The 27,479-nt window shown below is 34.7% G+C and overlaps 1 protein-coding gene across 1 annotated transcript; it reads left to right on the top strand.

The window, feature by feature from the left end:
- The first annotated feature begins 7,142 nt into the window (after window positions 1-7,142).
- TAS2R10 (taste 2 receptor member 10) lies at window positions 7,143-8,042 on the top strand. Its single transcript, XM_057700748.1, is given in 1 exon segment — window positions 7,143-8,042. A coding segment is annotated over 1 exon segment (900 nt).
- The last annotated feature ends 19,437 nt before the right edge of the window (window positions 8,043-27,479 follow it).

Here is a 27,479-nt window from a genome sequence, read left to right on the forward strand (position 1 = left end):
CTTGATTCTGTTAGTATTTAATAACAGCACCAAAATTAGTTTTAGATTAAATAGTCTGCTATACCATTTTATGAGACTTCTTATTAATTGTGTTTTTTAATTAAGAAGAAAAATGTGTAAATATTAAATTTTAAGTAAATCTACTTAATCAGTGGGAGCTGTTTTGCTTTATTAAAAACAAAATTCTAAGAAATAAAAGAAGTATATGATTTTTAAATGTATCAGAAACAAAAAAGATATGTTTTCTTGACCTTTTACTTTAATAAAAATAGCAAAGTTTTTGAAAGTGACAATGGGGAATTGGTGCCATGAGTGAATCAGTCTGAAACAAAATCTGCTATTAGGAAAGAAAAAATATGAGAGAACTAAAAAAAAAATCAGAAAATACTAAAAATATGTTTTGCTATACATTAAGAGAAAACTGTTAGCTTCTGGAGTGTTTAAACCCTAAACCGGTGGATTGAAACCCTGGTAACATCTGTGGCTGTACACTGACCTTTGCCCTGCCTCAGCAAGTGATGCCTTTATGTTTTGACCCATGTAGACCTACACTTTGTCCCCCCACAACTCCTTATACATGGGAGCCATAAACATAATCACTGCCAGGAAAATCCTCTGCCATAATCCTCCTATGAGATATTTTGGAAAATCAAATTGTCTTCAGGAATATAAGAACTCATCTTCAGAAATAAGCAAAAGCCTGAATTCATACTGAAAATTACAGTGGAAAGACATGCAAGTGTCTGCTGGCAATTCCATTGCATCCTGGGACCCCTCACCTTGGAAGGATGATGTCTGGAGGTGGAGGGAGCTTCCCACCAGCCTTTTCTATAGCTACAAATTAAGGAATCCTACATCATTGGTGGGGCTTTTGTGTTTTTGGCGTTCAGGTGGTGTCAGTGAATGGCAAACCAGCAGAGATGGTTTTGAAGAAATAGTTATCGAGGTAGCCAAAAGTGAGGGCTCCATGGTGAACACTACAGAAGCTCTCTTGATGGGATGAGGTGCTATCCCAAGGCAGCGTTATTCTAAATTAATGCTGTATGTTGATGTGGAAGAAATTGATCCCATAGGAGCAAAACACCCCAAAACTATTTCTGAATTTGGAGAAGAACTGGGTTACATTTACTCTGACTCCTGTCATGTATATCTGAGAAGTTCCTGAAAAAAAAAAGAGATAACATTGACAAAAAGTTCCTGTTTTGGAATTGCCAAGAGACCCAACTCTGCCCTACTCTCTGGATGGCTGGGTCAGCAAGTTAGTTACAGTCAGTATAGCTTGATAACACCAGGTTAATCTAACTTCATGTCAAAATAAAAAATAAGATAATCCAAGAATCCACTGAACAAAAAGTTGCAGACCTGATTTGAAGGCTTACTGTTTACAAATGAGTAAGCAAAGTAGAAGAAAATCCCCCCAAAGCTAAAAACAACAAAACAATATATAGTATGTGAAAGCATTCTCTAGCACACAGATGAATGAGAAACAGTTTTAAAAAATAGCAGCCGTAGGAAACAAAGGTTGATGTTGTATAATATTTACTAAATATTCTCCATAAAATTCAAGAAAACAATTCTATGAAAGAAGAGAGAAAATATAAGAAGATATAACAAAAAATATACAAAAAGGAAAATTGCAAAGGAAAACCCCCCAAAAAACCAAAGCAGCTGAATGAAATAGGAGAGCTCATGAAACTAAACATATCACAACAGGAGTTTTGAAACAATATATTATGATATATATTTGTTAATATTATAGATCATGGTTCATAAAATAAAGTCATCTAGGACCTTAACCTGAGATTAATAAAGGAGAATTTTTAGACATGGGGTTGCAATTAAACATGATAGAATTTGTCTAGATACTTTAAAATCCAAAGGTATTAAAAATATTGATCAGTCACCAGCTTATAATCAAACCTAACCCTTACCCTTCACCCTCTAAAAAAAATTAGAAATGTTAAGAATACATTCTCTGCCAGTACCATTATAGAAATCAATCGAATAAGACATACATATGTGCCTTTGTGTATATTTTTAATATAAGAACATTTAATACTTTGATAAATACTTGATTAAAATCTTTATTTACTGATTTTATAAACTGAATGAATACTATCATCTTTTCTTGCATTCTTCTTAAAATGCTACCAGGACAATGTTTGGAAATATACTGAATCTCTAAATACTTGAGAATATATTTACATTTTTATAATTTTTTGTTTTCCAATTCAGAAACATTGTTTCTGTACTTTTATTCCAAATTTTCATTCATCTGCTAGTTAAATTTTTTTAATTTAAATAGACTACATCTAGACTGATTATTGATCTGCATGTATTTTTATGATTTATACTCTTCTTTGTATACTTAGAAAGAAATTAATGTTGTATTATGTCTTTATATAAACTTGTAGGGATTTTACTAGTATATTTTTCTCATTTATCTAATGTAATTACATGTTGCTCAGGAACATAAAGAATATGGTCTGGATCTGGATCTTTCAAAAATTTTCAGAACTTTTTTTGTAATCTAGTGCATGTTCAATTTTTGTTTCCATTCCACTTGTGCCAGAACTATTGTCTCATTTTTGAAAGCAGGAATATATGCTGTTTTGTAGGGGGATAAATTTGCTTAAAGTATGCCTAGTTTTTTTATCTATTACCAACATTTTTAGGTCGTGGTTTTTTACCTATTCCAAACATGCTTTCATGTAAAGAAAGCAACATAGGTATTTGGAAAAAAAAGACAACGCTACACACAATTGTTCATCAATGTAGTAGTTGAAATAGTATATCAGTGGTTCTCAACTGAGGTGATTTTTGCCCCCTCTGTAGGGACATCTGACAATGTCTTGTTGTCACAACTGGGGAGGCGATGCCAGCATCTTGTGGGTAGAGACCAAGGATGCTGCTAGGTGTCCTACAATTCCAGGACAGCCTCCTACACTAAAGAACTATCCAGCCCAAAATGTCAATATGTGAGGTTGAGAAATCCTGTAGTGTACAGTTGGAAACATCTTAAACTTCAAGAGAAGGAGAATTACTAAGGAATCAAAATCAGAATAATTGACTCTCAGACAATCATGACAGAGAAGACTATTACTAATATGAGAGAATGATAACTGTTTGTTCCTTAGTGGGAAAATATTACAGAACTACTTATGAATTTCTCACAAAATGTGTAAATTAAAAGTTATCAAGCCAAATAATGACAATGGCTCTTTTTAAAAGGCTTTCTAGGTGATTTCCAAGTTTTTGTACAGATCATGACTCTCTTGAGTATTTTTTAATAGTTACTTAAAATTTCTCCCCTCCAAAGTAGTTTTCTGGTGCCTGAGATTGATTTACCTCAAAAGTATTGTCTACTTTGCATGAAATTTTGGTTCCTGGTGATATGGAAATTCTCTTTATGCTAGTATGTGTCATTTGCATCTTAGTTTGTGGTAACACTGGAAGTGAGTTTTCTTTGAAAAGAGAATAGAGAAAATCTAAGGGCTTTGTTAAAGGTGCTAAAATAAAATTCTCCTTTAACCAGGAACAAATGTTACTATTTAAATAAATAAACATAAATTATGGAAATAGTTATTAAAGCCACACAACTTAAAGAAATGAGATATTTTCTTACTTATTTTCTATATTGGATGAGGTTAGGGCTTAATAAATATTGCCAGATGATAGGAAAAGTTAATATGTTCTCATTTACATAAACCTTACATGCTGAGTGAGGTTTCCACCGATAAAAAGATTTACTCATTAATTGTCAATGTTCCTAAGGTGATGTGAAGCATTGTGGTATAGTACATGCAGCATGAGGCTGTCCCTGGAAATGTGTGCATATTAGCAATATTTTGGGAGGATATTCTCTTCAGGAAGCTTTTGACTGTTAAAAAATCTTGTCTCAAACTAGCATAAACTATAAGAAAATTAATTATTTCACATTCCTAGGCATCCAAAAGAGAGAGGCTTCCAGTCCATGACCAAGCACTTAGGTTATTTACCTCTCTAGTCTATTGATCTTAGGGTCTTCATCGTAGAGCTTCTCTCTTTGGGATTATAAGATCTGGTCTATTATCTTATTTATGCCCTGCTGGAGGCAGAGAACTCTTGTTTAAACTGAGAATAATAACTCCTTCATTTCAGTTTATTGAAATCATTCAGGACCTTATTCGGCACTCGGATCAGCGACCCGCTGCCAGCAGAGTATCATAATTTGACACCTGTGTCTCTTCTTTGGTGGGGTGTATGTTAAAATCTTTGGCTCAGTTTTTAACTCAGTTTTTTATTTGCTTTTTGTTGAGTAATAGCAGTTATTTTTTAAAAAATATTATTGGAATATAGTTTATTTACAATGTTGTGTTAGTTTCAGGTGTACAGCAAAGTGAATCGGTTATACACACACACATATATATATTCATTCTGTTTTAGATTCTTTTCCCATATAGGCCATTACAGAGTACTAAGTAGAGTTCCCTGTGCTATACGGTAGGTCTTTATTAATTATCTGTTTTATGCATAGTGGTGTGTATATGTCAATCCCAATCTTCCAATTTATCCCACCGCAACCCTTGCCCCTGGTAACCATAAATTTGTTTTCTACATCTGTAACTCTGGAGTTCTTTTTATATTCTGGATGACAGTAGGTTGTCAGATATGTCTTTTGCCAATATTTTCTCCCAGTCTGTGGCTTGTCTTTTCATTCTCTTGACTGTGCCTTTTGCAAGCAGAAATTTTGTATTTTAATGAAGTCCAGTTTATCAAGTAATTATTTCATGGATTTTGCCATTCCTAAGGTTATCTGGGTTTTCTTCTATGCTATCTACTAGGAGTTTTATAGTTTTGTTTGTTACATTTTGGTCTATGATCTGTTTTGAATTAATGTTTGTGAATGGTATATGGTGTGTGTCTAAATAAATTTTTTTGCATGTGGATGTCCAGTTGTTCCTGCACTACTTGTTGAAAAGACTGTCTGTGCTCCATTGCGTTGCTTTTGCTCTTTTGTTGAAGGTTGATTAATTATATTTATGTGGGTCTATTCATGGACTCTCTATTCTGTTCCATTTGTCTGCTTGCCTATTGTTTTGCAAATACCACACTGTCTTGATTACTATAGCTTTATAGTAAGTCTTGACATCAAGTACTGTTAATTCTCCAACTTTTTCTCCTTCAATATTGTGTTGGCTATTCCGAGTCTTCTGCCTCTTCATATAAACTTTAGAATCGGTTTGTCAGTATCATCAAAATAATATGCTGAAGTTTTGATTGGTATTGCACTGAATCTATAGATCAATGTGGAAAGAACTGACATTTTGACAATATTGAGTCTCCCTACCCGTAAACATGGACTATTGTTACATTTATTTAGTTCTTTTTTTTCATTTATCAGAGTTTTGTGGTTTTCCTCATTTTGTTATATTTATACCTTATTTTGCACTTATTTTGTTATATTTTTACCTAGGTATTTCATTTTTTGGATGCTAAAGTAAATGGTATCGTGTTTTTAATTTCAAATTCCATGTGTTCATTGCTGGCATATAACAAAGCAATTGACTTTTGTATCTTAACTTTGTATATTGCTACCTTACCATAATTGCTTATTAGTTTCAGGAGTTTTTTGGTCACTTCTTTTGGATTTTCTACACAGAAGATCATATCAACTGCAAACAAAGATAGGTTCATTTCTTCCATCCCAACCCGCATACCTTTTATTTATCTTTCTTGTTTTATTGCACTAGCTAGAATTTCCAATATAATGCTGAAAGGGAGTGGTGAGAGAGAATATTTTTGCCTTGTACCTGATATTGGTAGCAAAGTTTTGCATATTTCACCATTAAGTACAGTGCTAGCTCTAGGTTTGTTGTAGATAGTCTTTAGAAAGTTGAAGATATTTTCCTCCATTCCGAGTTTACTGAGATTTTTTATCATGAGTGAGTGTTGGGTTTTGTCAAATGCTTTTTCTGCATCTATTGATGTATTGTGTGATTTTTTTGTTTGTTTGTTGATACGATGGGTTACATTAAATGATTTTCAAATGTTGAAACAGCTTTGTATACTCAGGCTAAATCCCATTTGTTTGTGATATATAATTTTTTTGTATACTTTGTTGGATTTAATTTACTAATATTATGTTGAGAATTTTCACATGTATAGTCATGAGAGATAGTGGTCTGTGGTTTTCTCTTCTAGTAATATCTTTGTCTGGTTTTGGTATTATGGTAATGCCGACCTTACAATGAGTTAGAAAGTATTCCCTCTGCTTCTATCCTTTGAAAGAGACAGAAGGGAATTAGTGTAATTTTCCTTAAATGTTTGTTGCAGTTTACCAGTGAATCCCCTGGGCCTGGTACATTCTGTTTTGGAAAGTTATTGGTTAGTCCTTCATTGTAATACTAGATTTAGGCCTATTCACATTACTTATTTCCTCTTGTGTGAGTTTTGGCAATTTGTGTTTTTCAAAGAATTGGTACATTTCATCTAATTTATCAAATTTGGGGATATAGAATTGCTCGTAATATTCCTTTAAGTGTCCATGGGTTCAGTTATGATACCCCCTGTTTCACTTCTGACCTCTCTTTTTTCTTAGTTAGCCTGACGAAAGGCTAATCATTATATTGATCTTTTCAAAGAAGTAGCTTGTATTTACAGTACAGTGGCTAAATTCATCCATCTCTTCTATACATTATTTCTGCTTTATATATCTAAACTGTCATTATAAACACAATAAAAATGATGATGTTAATGTTGACACTGAAAAAGACGAAGTCTATTTTTCTTTCTATTGTGTTTTGTTTTCTGTAGGAATACGTTTGGCACTCCTACTGCACAATTCAGGGAAACAAATGCAAAATAGTCTTAGGAGGACAAGTAGAATCCGTAAAACAGAAACTTTCATTTGCATGTTAACAAATTGTAAGAAGGCATTCAGTTTGGACACACATTCTGTAGACCACCTAAATTTTATAGACATAACTGGAGGGGTCTCCATGCAGCTATTTTGGATTCCATGAAAAGGCATTAATTGCGGGCACTTTTATGTTTTTATGAAACAAAAGAGAAGAAAATCTATCTTCCATCAAGCAGCAATATATGTCTCATTCTGCAGCAGGTAATTTAAAACCGATGGAAGAGAAGCAATATTAGCAGATATGCGAAGTATAGTAGAAGACCTCCTCATTCTTGTAGCAGTTACTGAGGCAATATTGGGGCTTTTAGGGAATGGATTCATTGGACTTGTAAACTGCACTGACTGTGTGAAAAACAAGAAATTCTCTACTATCAGCTTTATTCTCACTGGCTTAGCTACTTCCAGGCTTTGTCTGATATGAATCATAATTACAGATGGATTTGTAAAGCTATTCTCTCCAGATATGCATTTCTCTGGTAACTTAATTGGCTACATTAGTTACTCATGGATAATTGTGAATCAATCAAGTATCTGGTTTGCCACCAGCCTCAGCATCTTCTGTTTCCTGAAGATAGCCAATTTTTCCCACCACATTTTTCTCTGGTTGAAGGGTAGAATCAATAGGGTTCTTCTCGTTCTGATGGGATTCTTTTTTATTTCATGGTTACTTACTTTTTCTCAAGCTGCGAAGTTTCTTAGTGGTAATAGAATGAAGAATAGAAGCAGCATCTGGTCAGTGGACACGCATAAAGGTGAATACATTACAAACCAGATTTTGCTCCATCTGGGAGTCATTCTCCTCTTTATACTATGCCTGGTTACATGTTTCTTATTGATCATTTCCCTTTGGAGGCACAACAGGAGAATGAGATCGAATGCCACAGGATTCAGAGATGCCAGCTGAGAAGCACATATCAAAGCAATGAAAGTCTTGGTATCTTTTATCATCCGCTTTATCTTGTATTTTATAGGCGTTGCCATAGAAGTATCATGTTCTACTGTGCCAGAAAACAAACTGCTGTTTACTTTTGGTATGACAACCACAGTCCTCTATCTCTGGGCTCACTCATTTATCTTAATTCTAGGAAACAGCAAGCTAAAGCAAGCCTCTTTGAGAGTCCTGAAACAATTAAAGTGCTGAGAATAACAGAAACTTCTCAGAACTCTATGACAGGCTTGGGGAGAAATGCATGTTTCAAGGAAACAATCTAGTGAAGAAACCCCTGAAGATCTGTTTCACTTGCACTACTTTCTTGCATTGGTCTTAAGTGTGTTCTTGAACATCACCAAAATCTTTCATAATGATTTTGACCACATCTCAATAGATTTCACTCTTCCATGAGATTTTAATCCCACTGAGTGTATCGCTCAGCTTCCCTCTCTTGCAGTTGCTTCTTCCCACATCCCCCAACCCCTGAGGAAAAACTGCTTGGAGACCATTCACTATCAAGATGTTGATAGGGGGAGCAAGTCACTAAAACAAGATTTCTCCTTGTGTTTTACGTGAATTCCCTGAAGCACTGACAGCCCTTCACTGCAAAACCCAAAGAAAAAAAACTAAGACAAAGAAAGTTATGATCAATCTTGACACAGAACATGGGAGTGAGAGACAGTGACAGAGGTGCTTCTTTTGAGTGTGCTTTTTTTTTTTTTTTTTGGAGTGTGCATTTTTAATTCTTTAAAAGATTGCTTTTGTTTTTACTATTTGAATCCTAATTCCTTTTTTAATGGTGTGTGTTTGATGTAGTAGCAGTATTTGTAGCATGGAGGAAAGGGGTATGAGCACTGGTGAAATGAGTCTTTATATTTTTCAAATCCAGGGATTTGAGATGCAGCTAGTCTTGAACTTCTTTAAATTAAAATTTCAGTGTGTAGTTTTTTAGGCTCTATGGGTAGTACAACATGATCCCAAATATACATGTGTGCAAGTCTATTATAAAAAATTCTCTGAACAAATCTCCTCCACATCCTCCCTTCAATTCAGTGTCATGTTTGAAACATTAGTACCCCTAATTTTAATCTTTTACTGAGCATATATTATTTTCATCTTTGCCCTTTAACAAATTGCCTTTCAGGTGTCCTGGCTTATTGACAGGATCCAATCTCACTTCCAGCCTTAGAAAGGCCAGATCTAGGTATCTAATCCTACATGCACATGAACCTTTAAAATTTAAGCTCTAGTTTAAAGGAGATTGTAAATGCCCCCCAAAGCTCTATTTTCAGCACTTTTTTTTCTCTCAAAATTTGCACTTTCCCACTATTTTTGGCATCTGAGGATTTTTCTTTTCCTGACAGGTGGATCATGCACTTAAAATAACTCTGAAGACTTGTTTTTCCATATTTTTATGTATTCTGCACTGATGGGATTTCTTCAGATATCTGGTTTGCCATATTCTCTTTTTTGCCCCAGTTTTATTGAGATATAATTAACATATGCATTTGCCATATTCTTAAAAACAAAGGTTGGTTGTTCTTTCCTAGTTTTATTTCAATTTTTCTTTTTTTGTAAATGAATTCAAAGCTATTTATTTTCTACCTATTGATTAAAACACATTCCACAGCATTGACAAATTGTTCTTATATTGTCATTCAGCTCAAAGAGTCTTGAAATATTCTTTGTAGTTTCTTCTTAACTCAAGAGTTATATAACAGAATAATTTTTAGCTACATTAGATTTGTAAAGGTAATTTTTTGTATTGATATTTTATTTTATTGAGATTGAGTAGGCAACATATGTATATGATAGTTAGCCTAGTGTAAGATTTATTTGGCCTAATACACAATCTATTTTTTGTGAATGGTCCATGTTTTCTTAAAAGAAGTTTGGTGGTGCAAAAGTCAAATTTATATACATTAGATGAACCATGTTAATAATATTGCATCTCTATATCCATGTTTATTATGAATCAATTTGAAATAGATTATAAGTGTACATTCACAACTATTATTTCATTTGTAGTTGCATTTAACTTGAAACAATATTGACAGTTATATTTGTTTCCATGGTCATTAATTTATTATCATTACTAATATTAAAAGCCTCCATCACTCATTCAGGTTTTTGCTTTAAATTTTATTTTGTCCATGTTAATTTTTTTTCAGTATATCAGGATTCGGCTATAATTGGAGTGAAGAAAAGCGATGAGAATGTTCAGTTATTATTAGTGCTTATCATTCACATTCATTCATTTATTCATTCCTTCACTTACCAAACATTGTTGCATACATAGAATATAAGATCCAGTGTCTGGCACTAAAGACATGAAGACAAAAATGACAGACCACTGCCCACAAGGAACTCACAATCACAGTTGCAAACAAAGTGTTATTGAGTGTTATAAATACATGGACAACAGCCAGGAGAGGATCCTTTTGAGGCAATAGTTATGGAGCAGGGCCTTGGTGAAGTAGTAGTGGAAAAAAGGTAGGGATGAGTAATTTAATCCTCATATCACTGTACTGCAGATATTATCTACAATTTACAGATGGAAACAACCCACCTAAAGTAACTAAGTAGGAATTCTGATATTTCCTCTGTTGAAAGAAAATAAAAGGATTTAATCTGTAACCAAGAGCCCTAGGTCTGAAAATATCTCCTTTTAAATTTTCCTTCCTCCCTTATATCTCTCACACACTATAGCAGTTTGGAGCCTCTCCCACTCTAGACAACTGACTCCCAACTTCTCTCCTACAGCTGTTTCCTGTCTCCTCATCCACAACCGCTTGTGATTACAGTTGGCTCTCAGTATCCACAGATTCAGCATTTGCAAATTCAACCAACCATGGTTCAAATATTTTTTAATATATTTTTAAATTTTTTGTTGCAGTATAGTTGCTTTATAATGTTGTGTTAGTTTTTGCTGTACAGCAAATTGAATCCACTACACACACACACATACACACACACACACACACACACACACACACATATATATATATATATATACATACTATCTTTAGATTTCCTTCCCATTTAGGTCACCACAGACCACTGAGTAGAGTTCCCTGTGCTAAACAATAGAGTCTCATTAGTTGTTTTATACATAGTAGGTGTATTTATGTCAATCCCAATCTCCCAATTGGTTACCCCCCCTTTTCCCAGCTTGGTAACCATAAGTTTGTTTTCTACATCTGTGTCTCATTTTTGCTTTGCCAATAAATTCATCTGTACCACTTTTCTAGATTCCACATATAAGCAATATTATACGATATTGGTTTTTCTCTTTCTGACTTACTTCACTCTATATGACAATCTCTAGGTTCATCCATGTCTCTGCAAATGGTGCTATTTCATTCCTTTTTATGGCTCAGTAATAATCCATTATATGTACGTACCACATCTTCTTTATCCATTCCTCTGTCAATTGACAGAGGTTGATTCCATGCCCTGGCTATTGTAAATAGTGCTGCGATGAACATCAGGGAACATGTATCCTTTCAAATTATGGTTTTTTCTCAATATAAGCCTAGGAGTGGGATTGCTTAGTCATATAGGTAGCTCTATTTTTAGCTTTTTAAGGAATCTCCATACTGTTCTCCATAGCAGCTGTACCAGTGTCATTCCCACCAACAGTGTAGGAGGATTCCTTTTTCTTCACACCCTGTCCAGCATTCATTGTTTGTAGATTTTTTTGATGATGGCCATTCTGACCGGTGTGAGGTATGATACCTCATTGTAGTTTTGATTTGCATTTCTCTAATAATTAGTGATGTTGAACATCTTTTCATGTGCTTTTTGGCCATCTGTATATCTTCTTTAGGGAAATGTCAGGTTAGGTCTTCTGCCCATTTTTTGATCAGGTTCCTTGTTTTTTTGATATTGAGCTGCATGAGCTGTTTTTGTATTTTGGAGATTAATCCTTTGTGCATTGATTCATTTGCAAATATTTTCTCCCATTCTGAGGGCTGTCTTTTCATCTTGTTTATGGTTTCCTTTGCTGTGCAAAAGCTTTTAAGTTTCATTAGGTCCCATTTGTTTATTTTTGTTTTTATTTTCATTACTCTAGGAGGCAGATCAGAAAAGATCTTACTGTGATTTATGTCAGAGTATTCTGCCTATATTTTCCTCTAAGAGTTTTATAGTGTCTGGTCTTTATTTAGGTCTTTATTTCATTTTGAGTTTGTTTTTGTGTATGGTGTTAGGAAGTGTTCTAATTTCATTCTTTTACATGTAGCTGTTCAGTTTTCCCACTTGTTGAAAAGACTGTCTTTTCTTCATTGCATAATCTTGCCTCCTTTGTCATAGATTATGTGACCATAGGTGCATGGGTTTAATCTCTGGGCTTTCTATCCTGTTCCATTGATCTATATTTCTGTTTTTGTGCCAGTACCATGCTGTCTTGATTATTGTAGCTTTGTAGTATAGTCTGAAGTCAGAGAGCCTGATTCCTCCACCTCTGTTTTACTTTCTCAAGATTGCTTTGACTATTTGGGGTCTTTTGTGTTTCCATTCAAGTTGTAAAGTTTTTTGTTCTAATTCTGTGAAAAATTCCATTGGTGATTTGATAGGGATTGCATGGAATGTGTAGATTGCTTTGGGTAGTATAGTCATTTTCACAATATTTATTCTTCCAGTCCTACAACATATCTCTTCATCTGTTTGTGTCATCTTTGATTTCTTTCATCAGTAATTTATAGTTTTCTGCATACAGGTGTTTTGCTTCCTTAGGTAGGTTTATTCCAAGGTATTTTATTCTTTGTGTTGCAATGGTAAATGAAATTGTTTCCTTAATTTCTCTTTATGATCTTTTGTTGTTAGTGTATAGGAATGCAAGAGTTTTCTGTGTATTAATTTTGTATCCTGCAACTTTACCAAATTCATTGATTAGCTCTAGTATTTAGTTTTATGCTAGCATCTTTAGAATTTTCTCTGTAAAGTATCATGTCATCTGCAAACATTGATGGTTTTACTTCTTCTTTTCCATTTTGGATTCCTTTTATTTCTTTTTCTTCTCTGATTGCTGAGGCTAGGACTTCCAAAATGATGTTGAATAATAGTGGCAAGAATGAACATCCTTGTCTTGTTCCTGATCTTAGAGGAAATGCTTTCAGTTTTCACCATAGAGAATAATATTTGCTGTGGGTTTGTCATATATGGCCTTTATCATGTTCAGGTAGATTCACTCTATGCCCACTTTCTGGAGAGTTTTTATTATAAATGGGTATTGAATTTTCTCAACAGCATTTTTTGCATCTATTGAGATGATCATATGGTTTTTATCTTCAATTTGTTAATATGGTGTATCATATTGATTGATTTGTGTATACTGAAGAATCCTTGCATTCCTGGGATAAATCCCCCTTGATCATGGTGTATGATCCTTTTAATGTGTTGTTGGATTCTGTTGGCTAGTATTTTGTTGAAGATTTTTGCATGTATGTTCATCAGTGATATTAACCTGTAATTTTCTTTTTTGTGTGATATCTTTGTCTGGTTTTGGTATCAGAGTGATGATGACCTCGTAGAATGTTCCTTCCTCTGCAATTTTTTGGAAAAGTTAGAGAAGGATAGGTGTTAGCTCTTCTCTAAATGTTTGATAGACTTCACCTGTGAAGCCATTTGGTCCTGGACTTTTGTTTGTTGGGAGATTTTTAATCACAGTTTCAATTTCATTACTTGTGATTAGTCTGTTCATATTTTCTACTTCTTCCTGGTTCAGTCTTGGAAGGTTGTGCTTTTCTAATAATTTGTCCATTTCTTCCAGGTTGTCCATTTTATTGACATATAGTCACCTGTAGTAGTGTCTTATGATCCTTTATATTTCTGTGGTGTCAGTGTAACTTCTTTTTTTACTTCTAATTTTATTGATTTGAGTCCTTTCCCCTTTTTTCTTGATATGTCTGGCTAAATGTTTCTCAATTTTGTTTAGCTTCTCGAAGAACCAGCTTTTAGTTTCATAGATCTTTGCTGTTGTTTTCTTTGTTTCTATTTTATTTATTTCTGCTCGGATCTTTATGATTTCTTTCCTTCTACTAACTTTGGGTTTTGTTTGTTCTTGTTTCTCTAGTTGCTGTAGGTGTAAGCTAGGTTATTTATCTGAGATTTTTCTTGTTTCTTGAGGAGAGGTCTTTGCTTTAAATTCTATTTTGTCCATGTTAAAAATTGCTAACGCTGTAACTTTGCTTCATATTTGATTATCATATGTTTTCCATCAGTTTATTTTCAAAATGTCTACATTTTTCTTTTATTGTGTCCTATAGAAAACAAATCTCTATTTGATAACTTTAATACTAGAATCGGAAAATTATGATCATTGAGTAAACATTTTTACACTTATTGTAATCACAATCATATTAATTTTCTATCTTCTCATTTCTCTTTTTCTATTTCTCATGCTTTCTTCCTTTCTTATTTTCTATTGATACCAAATTTTCATATACTGTTTTTAAAATATTGTCATCTTTATCCCAAATAAAAGAATAAGTTTAGCTTGCTTAGCTAGTTCTAGTCTTTCCCATGCTGCATGTTTTTATGGTGTGCAGTTTTGTTTTATTTATTTAAAATGTCTTTTTATTTTGGTAAAATATATATGACACAAAATGTTCTACTTTAACCATTTTGTGTGTAATTCCATGGTATTAATTACATATATAATATTGTACAACCATCACCACTATCTATTTCCAAAACTTCTATCACCCCAAACAAAAAAAATTTGTACCTCCAAGCTGTAACCCTCTATCCTCCATTTCCCCATATTGCTGGAACCTCTAATTCACTTTCTGGCTTTATTAATTGGCTTATTCTAGATACCTCATACAAGTTAAATCATACAAAATTTGTTTTTTTCATGTCTGGCTTATCTCAGCATAATGTTTTCAGGCTTTAATCATGTTGTAGCATGTGTCAGAACTTCATTCCTTTTTATGGTTGGGTAATATTCCATAGTATATGTATACACTACATTTTGATTATACATTTGTCTGTTAATGAACACGAGTTGTTTCTACCTTTGGCTATTGTAAGTATGTTGAAACAAACACTAGTGTACAACTATCTCTGTCCCTGTTTTCAGTATACGGCTGAGAGTGGAATTACTGGGTCAAATGGTAATTCCTATATTAGGCTCTTTTTTTTTTTTTTGAAGTACAGTTGATTTACAATGTTGTGTTAATTTGTGCCATACAGCAAAGTGACTCATATACATATATATATACATTCTTTTTATATAAATTTATTTATTTGATTTTTGGCTGCATTGGGTCTTCGTTGCTGTGTGCAGGCTTTCTCTAATTGCAGCAAGTGGGGGCTACTCTTCATTGCAGTGCATGAGCTTCTCATTGTGGTGGCTTCTCTGGTGGGGCACAGGCTCTAGGCACATGGGCTTCAATAGTTGTGGCATGCAGCCTCAGTAGTTGTGGCTTGCAGGCTCAATAGTTGTGGCTTACAGGCTCTAGAGCACAGGCTCAGTTGTGGTGGTGCACGGGCTTAGTTACTCTGCGGCACGTGGGATCTTCCAGGCCCAGGGCTGAAACCCAAGTCCCCTGCATTGGCAGGCAGATTCTTAACCACTGCATTCTTTTTTATATTCTTTTCCATTATGGTTTATCCCAGGACATTGACTATGGTTCCTTGTGCTATACAGTAGGATCTTGTTCTCCATCCATTCCATATATAATGGTTTGCATCTACTAAACAAAAACTCCCAGTCCTGGACTTCCTAGGTGGCACAAGTGGTTAAGAATCTGCCTGCCAATGCAGGGGACATGGGTTCGATTCCAGCTCCAGGAAGATCCCACATGCCGTGGAACAATTAAGCCTGTGTGCCACAACTATTGAGACTGCACTTTAGAGCCCATGAGCCACAACTATTGAGCCCATGTGCTGCAACTACTGAAGCCCATGCACCTAGAGCCTGTGCTCCACAACAAGAGAAGCCACAGCAGTGAGGAGCCCGTGCACCACAATGAAGAGTAGCCCCCACTCCCTGCAACTAAAGAAAGCCCGTGCACAGCAAAAATAAAAAAGACCCAACACAGCCCATAAAATAAATAAATAAATAAACTTATAAAAAAAAAAAAGAATCTGCCTGCCAATGCAGGGGACACAGGTTTGATCCCTGCCCCAAGAAGATACCACATGCTGTGGAGCAACTAAGCCCATGGACCACAACTATTGAGTCTGAGCTCTAGAGCCCATGAGCCACAACTATTTAGCTCATGTGCTACAACTACGGAAGCCCATGTGCCTAAAGCCCATGCTCCACAACAAGAGAGGCCACCACAATGAGGAACCCACGGACTACAATGAAGAGTAGCCCGTGCTCGCTGCAACTAGAGAAAGCCCATGTGCAGCACCGAAGACCCAACATAGCCAATAAAATAAATAAATAAATAAATAAACAAAACTCCCAGTCCATCCCTCCCCCTCCTTGCTCCCCTTTAGCAACCTATTTAGCTTTTAGTGGCTGTAGCATTTTACATTCCTACTGGGAATGTACAAGGGTTCAAATTTCTCCACATCCTCTGCAATATTTTATTTTCTGGGTTTCTCATTATAAGCATTCTAATGGGTGTGAAGTGATATTCTCATTTTATTTGCATTTCTCTGATGACTAATGGATGTTGCATATCTTTTCATGTGCATCTTGACCATTTCTAAATCTTTGGAGAAATGTGTATTCAAGTCCTTTGCCCATTTTCTAATTGAGCTGTTTGTCTTTTTGTTGTTGAGTTGTAGGTGTTCTTTATGTACTCAGATTATTAAACCATTCTCAGATGTTTGATCTGCAAATATTTTCTTCCATTCTGTAAATTATCTTTTTACTTTCTCATAATGTCCTTTATGCACAAAAGTTTTTATTTTTGATGAAGTCCAATTTATCTATTTTTTCTTTTGTTGCTTGTGCTTTTTGTGTCATATCTAAAAATCCATCTACGCTCAGGGATAACAAGCACCCTCAGGTGCTCAGGCGGGGCTAGATTAAAACCCCTTGCAACACCAGCAGCAGGGAGGCTGCCAAGAGAAAAACAACAACAACAACAACAGCAACAATAAAAAAAAACCCCAGAGAGGCCCAACTCTAAGACTTTCTGTTTACGCCTGAGCCACCTGTGTCCCTCTGCAACAGGCACCTCCAAGCCCGACTGAAACAACAGTGCGCCACTGCTCACTCACTCCCAGGAGAAGGAGCCACTATTGTACCCTCTCCCTCCCCACACACTGACGCTTACAGATGAACAATAAAGGAACCTCTGCTGGTCACAGAATAATGCAAAAAAACCCAAGGCAAGGAGAAGGACACTTACAGCTGAGACGCTAAGGAAACAGAAATAGTAGTATCAATACCTATTGAACTGGTCCATTCTGGGATCAGTTCTGGATTTTTTTTTTCTTTTCTTTTTCTCTCTCTCTCTCTTTTTTTTTCTTTATTAAATATGATCTTAGCCCTAAGAGATCTACAAGTTTTATAACATAATTTTTTAATGATATTTTTTATTCTTTTTTTTTTTTTTGCCTTTTTATATACTTCTATATCTAGCTAAGTTTTTGGTAGTACGGACAATATATCTCTCATACTTTCCTTTCATCCTTATCTTTTATACATTTCTATTCCTTTCTTTTTATTTGCATATTTCCAACCACATTACGCTCTTCGGTTCCCCTTTCTTCCAGCCATTTTAAGTTTATTTTATCTTAACATACTTATAAGCAAAACTATCGGTCTGCTCAGACTCCTTGCTCTAGTCTCCAGATGACGCACTGCCTTGGTATTTAATATTAGGCTTTTGTCTTTATCTTAGTTCTTAGTACAGTTGTCTAATTACATTCTGAGAATCTCCATTCTCTCTGGTGGTACTCTGGCTCTTTTCTATATTTGATCCTAGCTTACAAAATCTCCCTGGATTAATGTTTGTATGTGTAGGGTGTTATTTGTTTGTTTGTTTGCTTTTGCTTTTGTCTCTGATTTGTTCTGTTTCAGTTGTCAATTTCTGTTGGGTTTCTCTTTGAATATCTGATAGCACACTGGGGTTCTGCCAGGTCTTTCTAGAGCCTTATGTCCTAATGGATTCAGTAATCATGTGTCTTATACATGTATGTGTTTCCTAGACTTAATATTTGTTTAATCCAATACTTGGACATTAGTCTGAGGCTTGGACAGTCTTCTATAAACACCTCTATCGCCAGGACAAGCAACCCCAAAAGTTTGCACAACCATGAGGAAACAAAGAAAAACCATGCTGGCAAAGGAGCAGGAAAAAAACCCACAAGACCAAATAAATGAGGAGGAAATAGGAAAAATGCCTGGAAAAGAATTTAGAGTAATGATAGTAAAAATGATACAAAATCTCGATAACAAAATAGAGAAAGTACAAGAAACAGTTCATAAGAACTCAGAAAAACAAACAGCAATGGATAACAAAATAACTGAAATTAAAAATACTCTAGATGCTATAACCAGCAGAATGACTGAGGCAGAAGAACGAATAAGTGAGTTGGAAGATAGAATGGGGGAAATAACTGCCACAGAGCAGGAAAAAGAAAAAAGAATAAAAAGAATAGAAGACAGTCTCAGAGACCTCAGTGATAACATTAAGCATACCAACATTCGAATTATAGGCACCCCAGAAGAAGAAGAAAACAAGAAAGGGTCTGGGAAAATATTTGAAGAAGTTATAGTGGAAAACTTCCCCAACATGGGAAAGGAAATAATTCACCAAGTCCAAGAAGCACACAGAGTCCCATACAGAATAAACCCAAGGAGAAATACACCAAGGCACATATTAATCAAACTAACGACAATTAAACACAAAGGAAAAATTTGAAAAGCAGCAAGAGAAAAGCAACAAACAACATATAAGGGAAGACCCATAAGGATAACAGCTGACCTTTCTACAGAAACTCTGCAGGCCAGAAGGGAATGGCAGGATATACTGAAAGTCCTGAAAGAGAGAAACCTACAGCCAAGAATACTCTACCCAGCAAGAATCTCATTCAGATTTGAGGGAGAAATCAAAAGCTTTCCAGACAAGCAAAAGTTAAGAGAATTCAGCACCACCAAACCAGCCTTACAACAAGTGCTAAAGGAACTTCTCTAAGTAGGAAACACAAGAAAAGGAAAACACCTACAAATACAAACCCAAAACAATTAAGAAAATGGTAATTGGAACACACATGTCAATAATCACTTTAAATGTAAATGGATTAAATGCTCCAACCAAAAGACACAGACTGGCTGAATGGATACAAAAACAAGACCCTTCTATATGCTGCCTACAAGAAACCCACTTCAGACCAAGGGATACATATAGACTGAAAGTGAAGGGATGGAAAAAGATATTCCATGCAAATGGAAGTCAAAAGAAAGCTGGAGTAGCAATACTCATATCAGACAAATTAGACTTGAAAGTAAAGACTATTAAAAGAGACAAGGAAGGACACTACATAATGATCAAGGGATCCATTCAAGAAGAACATCTCACAATGGTAAATATCTATGCCCCCAACATAGGAGCACCTCAATACATAAGGCAAATGCTAAGAGCTATAAAAGGGGACATCGACAGGAACACAATAATAGTGGGAGACTTGAACACCCCACTTACATCAATGGACAGATCATCCAAACAGAAAATAAAGACACACAAGCTTTAAATGACGCATTAGACCATCTCGACTTAATAGATATTTATAGGACATTCCATCCAAAAACGACAGACTACACTTTCTTCTCAAGTGCACACGGAACATTTTCCAGGATAGATCACATCTTGGGTCACAAATCAAACCTCGGCAAATTCAAGAAAATTGAAATCATATCAAGCATCTTCTCAGACCACAATGGCATGAGACTAGATATCAATTACCGGAAAAAAACTGCAAAAAATACAAACACATGGAGGCTAAACAATTCACTCTTAAACAACCAAGAAATCACTACAGAAATCAAAGAGGAAATCAAAAAATATCTAGAAACAAACGACAATGAAAACACAACAACCCAAAACCTATGGGACGCAGCAAAAGCAGTTCTAAGAGGGAAGTTTATAGCAATACAGTCCTACTTTAAGAAACAAGAAAATGATCGAATAAACAACCTAACCTTACCCCTCAAACAACTAGAGAAAGAAGAACAAAAAAACCCCAAAGTGAGCAGAAGGAAAGAAATCATAAAGATCAGAGCAGAAATAAATGAAAAAGAAAGCAAGGAAACCATAGCAAAAATAAATAAAACGAAAAGCTGGTTCTTTGAGAAGATTAACAAAATTGATAAACCATTAGCCAGACTCATCAAGAAAAAAAGGGAGAAGATGCAAATCAACAGAATTAGAAATGAAAAAGGAGAAGTAACAACAGACACCTCAGAAATACAAAACATCATGAGAGACTACTACAAGCAACTATATGCCAATCAATTGGATAACCTGGAAGAAATGGATACATTCTTAGAAAAATACAATCTTCCAAGACTGAACCAGGAAGAAAGAGAAACCATGAACAGACCAATCACAAGTACGGAAATTGAGGCAGTGATTAAAAATCTCCCAACACACAAAAGCCCAGGACCAGATGGGTTCACGGGCGAATTCTATCAAACATTTTGAGAGAAGCTAACACCTATCCTTCTCAATCTCTTCCAAAATATTGCAGAAGGCGGAACACTCCCAAACTCATTCTACGAGGCTACCATCACCCTGATACCCAAACCAGGCAAAGATGTCACAAAAAAAGAAAACTACAGACCAATATCACTGATGAATATAGATGCAAAAATCCTCAACAAAATAATAGCTAACAGACTGCAACAGCACATTAAAAAAATCATACACCATGATCAAGTGGGGTTTATCCCTGGGATGCAAGGATTCTTCAATATACGCAAATCAATCAACATGATACATCATATCAACAAATTGAAGGATAAAAACCACATGATCATCTCAATAGATGCAGAAAAAGCTTTTGACAAAGTTCAACATCCATTTATGATAAAAGCTCTCCAGAAAATGGGCATAGAAGGAAATCAACTCAACATAATAAAAGCCATATATGAAAAACCAAAAGCCAACATCGTTCTCAATGGGGAAAAACTGGAAGAATTCCCTCTAAGAACAGGAACAAGACAAGGGTGTCCACTCTCACCACTATTATTCAACATAGTTTTGGAAGTGTTAGCCACAGTAATCAGAGAAGAAAAAGAAATCAAAGGAATCCAAATTGGAAAAGAAGAAGTAAAATTGTCACTCTTTGCAGATGACATGATATTATATATAGAAAACCCTAAAGACTCTACCAGAAAACTGCTAGCACTCATTGATGAGTTTAGTAAAGTAGCAGGATACAAAATGAATGCACAGAAATCTCTTGCATTCCTATACACTAACAATGGAAGAGCAGAAAGAGAAATTAAGGAAACTCTCCCATTCACCATTGCAACCAAAAGAATAAAATACCTAGGAATAAACCTGCCTAAGGAGGCAAAAGATCTGTATGCAGAAAACTTTAAGACATTGATGAAAGAAATCAAAGACGACACAAACAGATGGAGGGACATCCCATGTTCCTGGACTGGAATAATCAACATTGTGAAAATGACTGTACTACCCAAAGCAATTTACAGATTCAATGCAATCCCGATCAAATTACCAATGGCATTTTTCACAGAACTAGAGCAAGAAATCTTACGATTTGTATGGAAGCGCAAAAGACCCCGAATAGCCAAAGCAATCTTGAGAAGGAAAAATGGAGTAGGTGGAATCAGGCTTCCTGACTTCAAACTATACTACAAGGCCATAGTGATCAAGACAGCATGGTACTGGCACAAAAATAGAAAGGAAGACCAATGGAATAGAATAGAGAACTCAGAAGTAAGCCCAAACACGTATGGGCACCTTATCTTTGACAAAGGAGGCATGAATATACAATGGAAAAAAGACAGCCTCTTCAATAAGTGGTGCTGGGAAAATTGGACAGCAACATGTCAAAGAATGAAATTAGAACACTTCCTAACACCATACACAAAAATAAATTCCAAATGGATTAAAGACCTACATGTAAGGCCAGACACTATAAAACTCCTAGAGGAACACATAGGCAGAACACTCTATGACATCCATCAAAGCAAGATCCTTTTTGACCCACCTCCTAGAATCATGGAAATAAAATCAAGAATAAACAAATGGGACCTCATGAAACTTAAAAGCTTTTGCATAGCAAAAGAAACCATAAACAAGACTAAAAGGCAACCCTCAGAATGGGAAGAAATAGTTGCCTATGAAACAACGGACAAAGGATTAACCTCCAAAATATACAAGCAGCTCTTGCAGCTTAATACCAAAAAAGCAAATAACCCAATCCACAAATGGGTGGAAGACCTAAATAGACATTTCTCCAAAGAAGACATACAGATGGCCAACAAACACATGAAAAGATGCTCAACATCACGAATCATCAGAGAAATGCAAAAGTCAAAGCCACAATGAGGTATCACCTCACACCAATCAGAATGGCCATCATCACAAAATCTGGAAACAACAAATGTTGGAGAGGGTGTGGAGAAAAGGGAACTCTCCTGCACTGTTGGTGGGACTGTAAGTTGGTACAGCCACTATGGAAAACAATTTGGAGGTTCCTTAAAAAACTACAAATAGAACTACCATAGGATCCAATAATCCCACTATTGGGCATATACCCAAAGAAAACCATAATCCCAAAAGAAACTTGTACCATAATGTTTCTTGTAGCACTATTTACAATAGCCAGGACATGGAAACAACCTAAATGCCCATCAACAAATGAATGGATACAGAAGATGTGGCATATATATACAATGGAATATTACTCAGCTATAAAAAGGAATGAGATGGAGCTATATGCAATGAGGTGGATAGAACTACAATCTGTCATACAGAGTGAAGTAAGTCAGAAGGAGAAGGACAAATATTGTATGCTAACTCACATATACGGAATCTAAAAATGGTACTGATGAACTCAGTGACAAGAACAAGGATGCAGATACAGAGAATGGACTGGAGAACTCGAGGTATGGGAGAGGGCGGGGGGTGAAGGGGAAGCTGAGACGAAGCGAGAGAGTAGCACAGACATATATATATTACCAAGTGTAAAATAGTCAGTGGGAAGTTGTTGTATAACAAAGGGAGTCCAATTCGAGGATGGAAGATGCCTTAGAGGACTGGGGCGGGGAGGGTGGGGGGGACTCGAGGTGGGGAGTCAAGGAAGGGAGGGAATACGGGGATAAGTGTATTAAAACAGATGATTGAACCTGGTGTACCCCCAAAAAAATAATTAAATAAATAAATAAATAAATAAATAAATAAAAATCCATCGACAAATCCAAAGTCATGAAGATTTACCCCTAGATTTTCTTTTAAGTGTTTTGAAGTTTTTTTCCTTATACTTAGGTCATTGATCCATATTAAGTTTTGTATATGGTGTTAAGTAGGGTTCCAACTTCATTCCCTTGCATGTGGATATCCAATTGTCCCAGAATCATTTGTTAAAAAGACTCTTTTCCTAATGAATTGTTTTAGCATTCTTGTTGAAAAGCAATTCACCATATGTATGTGGGTTTATTTAATGACTCTCAATTCTATATGCAGTCTTGATTGATGTAGTGCCATATTTTATGATTTCATGTAAGTATCATGAATCTTGCAATTTGTGCAAACATAGGGAATTGTAATTAAGACACATCAAGAAAGGCTCTATAAGAAAACAGTTTGATAAGAGAGTCATGATTTCCTGAATTAAATGCCTAGGAATTCAATAATAATAGTTTCTAACATTTATTGAGTGTATAAGCACTTGTGTGTACTGTTTTAAATACAAGACTTCATTTAATCCCAACAATTCTACAAGGTAGATAGTATGTTTATCGATGTTTTACACATGATAAAAAAGTTAAACACAACTCAAATCACACAACAATAAAAGAGTGGGGAAAATATTCAACTCCAGCTGCCTGGTATCAGATATGAAGCTCTTAACCATTATGTAGACTGGCCCTTTAAAATACAATAGATTGAAGCTGTAACCTGAAATAACAAAGTAAAATTAAATTTATTTAAAACTTTACCCCAATTTTGTTATTTAACAAGCAGATTCTTTTTGTCTCCATGGGCTCCAAATATTCTAAATCCTTCAGCATTTTCGTATACACAAAGTTCATTTACAACACACTATCATAATAAACAAAGTACAGTAAAACCTTGGTTTACGAACATAATTCATTCCGGAAACATGATTGTAATCCAAAGCACTTGTATATCAAAGTGAATTTCCCCATAAGACATAATGGAAACTCAGATGATTCATTCCACAACCCAAAAATATTCACATAAAAATGATTACAATACAGTAATATAATACAAAATAATAAAGAAAATACAAAATATAAAGAAAAATAAACAACCTGCACTTTTCTTTTAAAACCTTTGTGGCTGGTGTGAGGGAGATGAGAGAGGAGGGTTATTGTGTAGGAAGACTTTCACTATCACTAATGGAATCACTGCTATCTATTGGCTCAATGGAATCTTTTTCTTTTTGTGCAGCTTTAACAAGGAACCTATCCAATGACACTTGCTTTTGCCTCCTTTCGAGGATTTCATGGAAATGTGACATTGCATTGCCGTTAAACAGATTCATCACTCACACTGCTACAGTCTTATTCAAGTGGTGCTTTTCTACAAAATTTTGCACTGTTTCACACATTTTACACATCTCCCTAATCTCATTTGAAGTGAGGGATTCCCCTGCCTTTTTCTCCTCCTCCTCTGCAGACGAGATCTCCTCCATAACCTCTTGCTGTTGCTTGCGATGCAGATCCATCAGTTTGTCAGTGGTTAGCTCCATTGGTTCAGTTGTGATCATGTGACATTCGGCATCATGTACTCCTCATATTGCAAGACATCGCTTGTTTATCAAGTTAAAATTTATTAGAAATGTTTGCTCATCTTGCAGAACACTCACAGAACAAGTTACTCACAATCCAAGGTTTTACCGTATTTTAGATTTGAACAATTGTATCTTTAGTTTTCTTTTAATTAAGTCTGATTCTCTTTTTAAAGAGGCAATTGTATTTCAAATTTCACAATCCCTTTTCAAAAAGGGCCTTTATGTTATTCTGCTTTCATGAGGTTCAACTTATTTTTCATCATATTGATGCCATTAACTGTAGTCTTCGTCACACAGTGCTAAGTCTGAAATTCATTTGAATCTTTATAATTATTGTTTTATTTTTTCTGTCTGAAAGCGTTTAGACTTTTGTCTTTGATTAAATTTTTTGTTAAAGCGTGAATTTTTCAGGTCTCTCCCATACAGTGTTTTCGATCTTGTTCATATATTGGCAAATATAGAAGTTATAATATATATATACCTCTCTGATTGGTGGGTATCTATGTGGGATTCTTTTTTAATTAACACATTTTATTTTTATCATACAATTACAATAACAAAATGCAAAATTTTAGGGAAGATAATACTGAATTTGTATAAATCTTCTAACATATTCTTTTCAAGTTTTTACAGAAAATTGAAATATTTGCCAAAGTGTATTGTGTTTTAAATATCAACAGTCAAATACTTATTTTTAAACTGTTTATTTTTTTCTTCCAGTTTTAAGATATAATTGACATATAGCACTATATAAGTTTAAGGTGTACAGCATAATGATTTGACTTACATCAATAAATTGATTTATAATAATTACCAAAATAAGTTTAGTGAACATCTATTATCTCATACAGCTACAAAATAAAAGAGAAAGAAAAAACATTTTTTCCTTGTGATGAGAACTCTTAGGATTCACTCTTTTAAAAACCTTCATGTATAACAAATGGCAGTGTTAATTATATCACTCATATTGTACATTACATCCTTAGTACTTATTATATTACAGGACAAACGTAAATAATGATCTCTTCAAACTCTTGATATTTATAATTTTTGCAAAAGGATCAGAACATACGACAAAATATTTTTATATTTTTTCTCTGATGAAAATTCCATTCTTGTTATTGACTATAATTTGAATGAGTAAGCCACCTTAAATTGTATTTCAAGTATAACTATTTTGAAAATGTAATATCTTTCCCATTCATTAGAAATAGAATGTGAAATTTTTAATGATAATAGAATTTTAACTCCACTGAAGTGTTTTTTTTTATTTCTAATATATCCATTGGTATTTATTAAGAGGAAATAAGAGTAAATTAGACAACTGTGCTATTTTGTTTTATGTTCAAAATATACATAAATGTGCCAGTATATTGCTATGATGAAAGCATACAGTAAATATTTGCATTATTTCATTAATGAATAATACAGATTAAAGTGTTAGGCAATTTGAGATAAATTCATAGGCTCACAGTGCTAGAAGGGTTCATTTGGTCGGTCACTGACCTTCAAATGACAGTTTAACCAGATTGATAATTGCTTATTCTTTTACTTATAAAACAGAATATTTGTCTTTCCAGAAACAGAAATTTTTAAATCTTTCTTGGTGTTTATCTGCAGTATTTCCTTGACCTAACAAACAATACTTCCTTATAAAAGTCACATAAAACTGTCTGTTTTAATAAACATCTTTTTCTTATCTAGACATGAAGAACCCCTATTCAACATCTTTTCTCTGAAAATAAATCTTACAATTGAAAACCAAGCAGGTCATACTTCAACTTTTTAAGACTGACTGACTAATGGCAATTCCTTAACTTTCCTCAAGGACCTGAATTAGATCTTTCGCTATGTTTTTGTGTGCGTGTGTGTTCTTTCAACTCTCATCAATTTCTCCACATCCTTTAAAAATGTGATCAAAAACAGGAAGTAATTTTCAACCAAAAGTATAGCTAATACTAGACAAGAGGAGAAACTGTCCCTTGACCATTTAAGATTATTTAGGAAATCATAAAAATTATGTTTGCATTCTCCCACATTTTTGATTATTTGTACTTTGTCAATTAACCTTAAAGTTTTTTTCTTCTGTCCTTTTTTCCTAGACACTGTTGTATAATCCTATACTGCACTGGGCATTTATGAGCATTTGCTTCTTCTGAGCATCATTTTTTATGCAATCATTATCCTAAATTGAACTTTATTTTTTCAGGATACTAACCACCTCAATTAACCTAATGTCATTTGAAAATTTGTGCAGTCTAGTTTTGACTTTTTAGAATAAACAGGAAATATGTTGGTTATTATGGGTCCTAAGAATCACCCCTCAACCCTCTGTTGGTAAGTCCTTGAAACAACTCGCTCATCGTTCTAAAAGTAGTATGATTGAGAGGATATTTTCCTCAGTTGTTAATGAGATGAACATATGTGATGGAATCAAAAGTCTGTTTATTCATTTGGAAAAAAATGGTAAAGAATAGTTAAAAAAAAAAAAAAATCCTGTAAAAGAAAGAGTGATGAGGTAGGAGCTATTATGCTTTTCCACATATTAAAGTATCTTGCAAAGCTATAGTAAGTGTACTGTGAGGAAGCAGATATACATTTTTTGAATTACCAGATGCCAGGTGCTATGTGTTTGACATTTATCATCTGTATCATTGAATCTTCACAATAATCACATTTTAATAGTGAGGAACCAGAGACTTAAAAAATATATCTAATCCAATG

Source organism: Hippopotamus amphibius, chromosome 12 (genome assembly GCF_030028045.1).
Source record: "Hippopotamus amphibius kiboko isolate mHipAmp2 chromosome 12, mHipAmp2.hap2, whole genome shotgun sequence".
NCBI classification, from domain to species: domain Eukaryota; kingdom Metazoa; phylum Chordata; class Mammalia; order Artiodactyla; family Hippopotamidae; genus Hippopotamus; species Hippopotamus amphibius.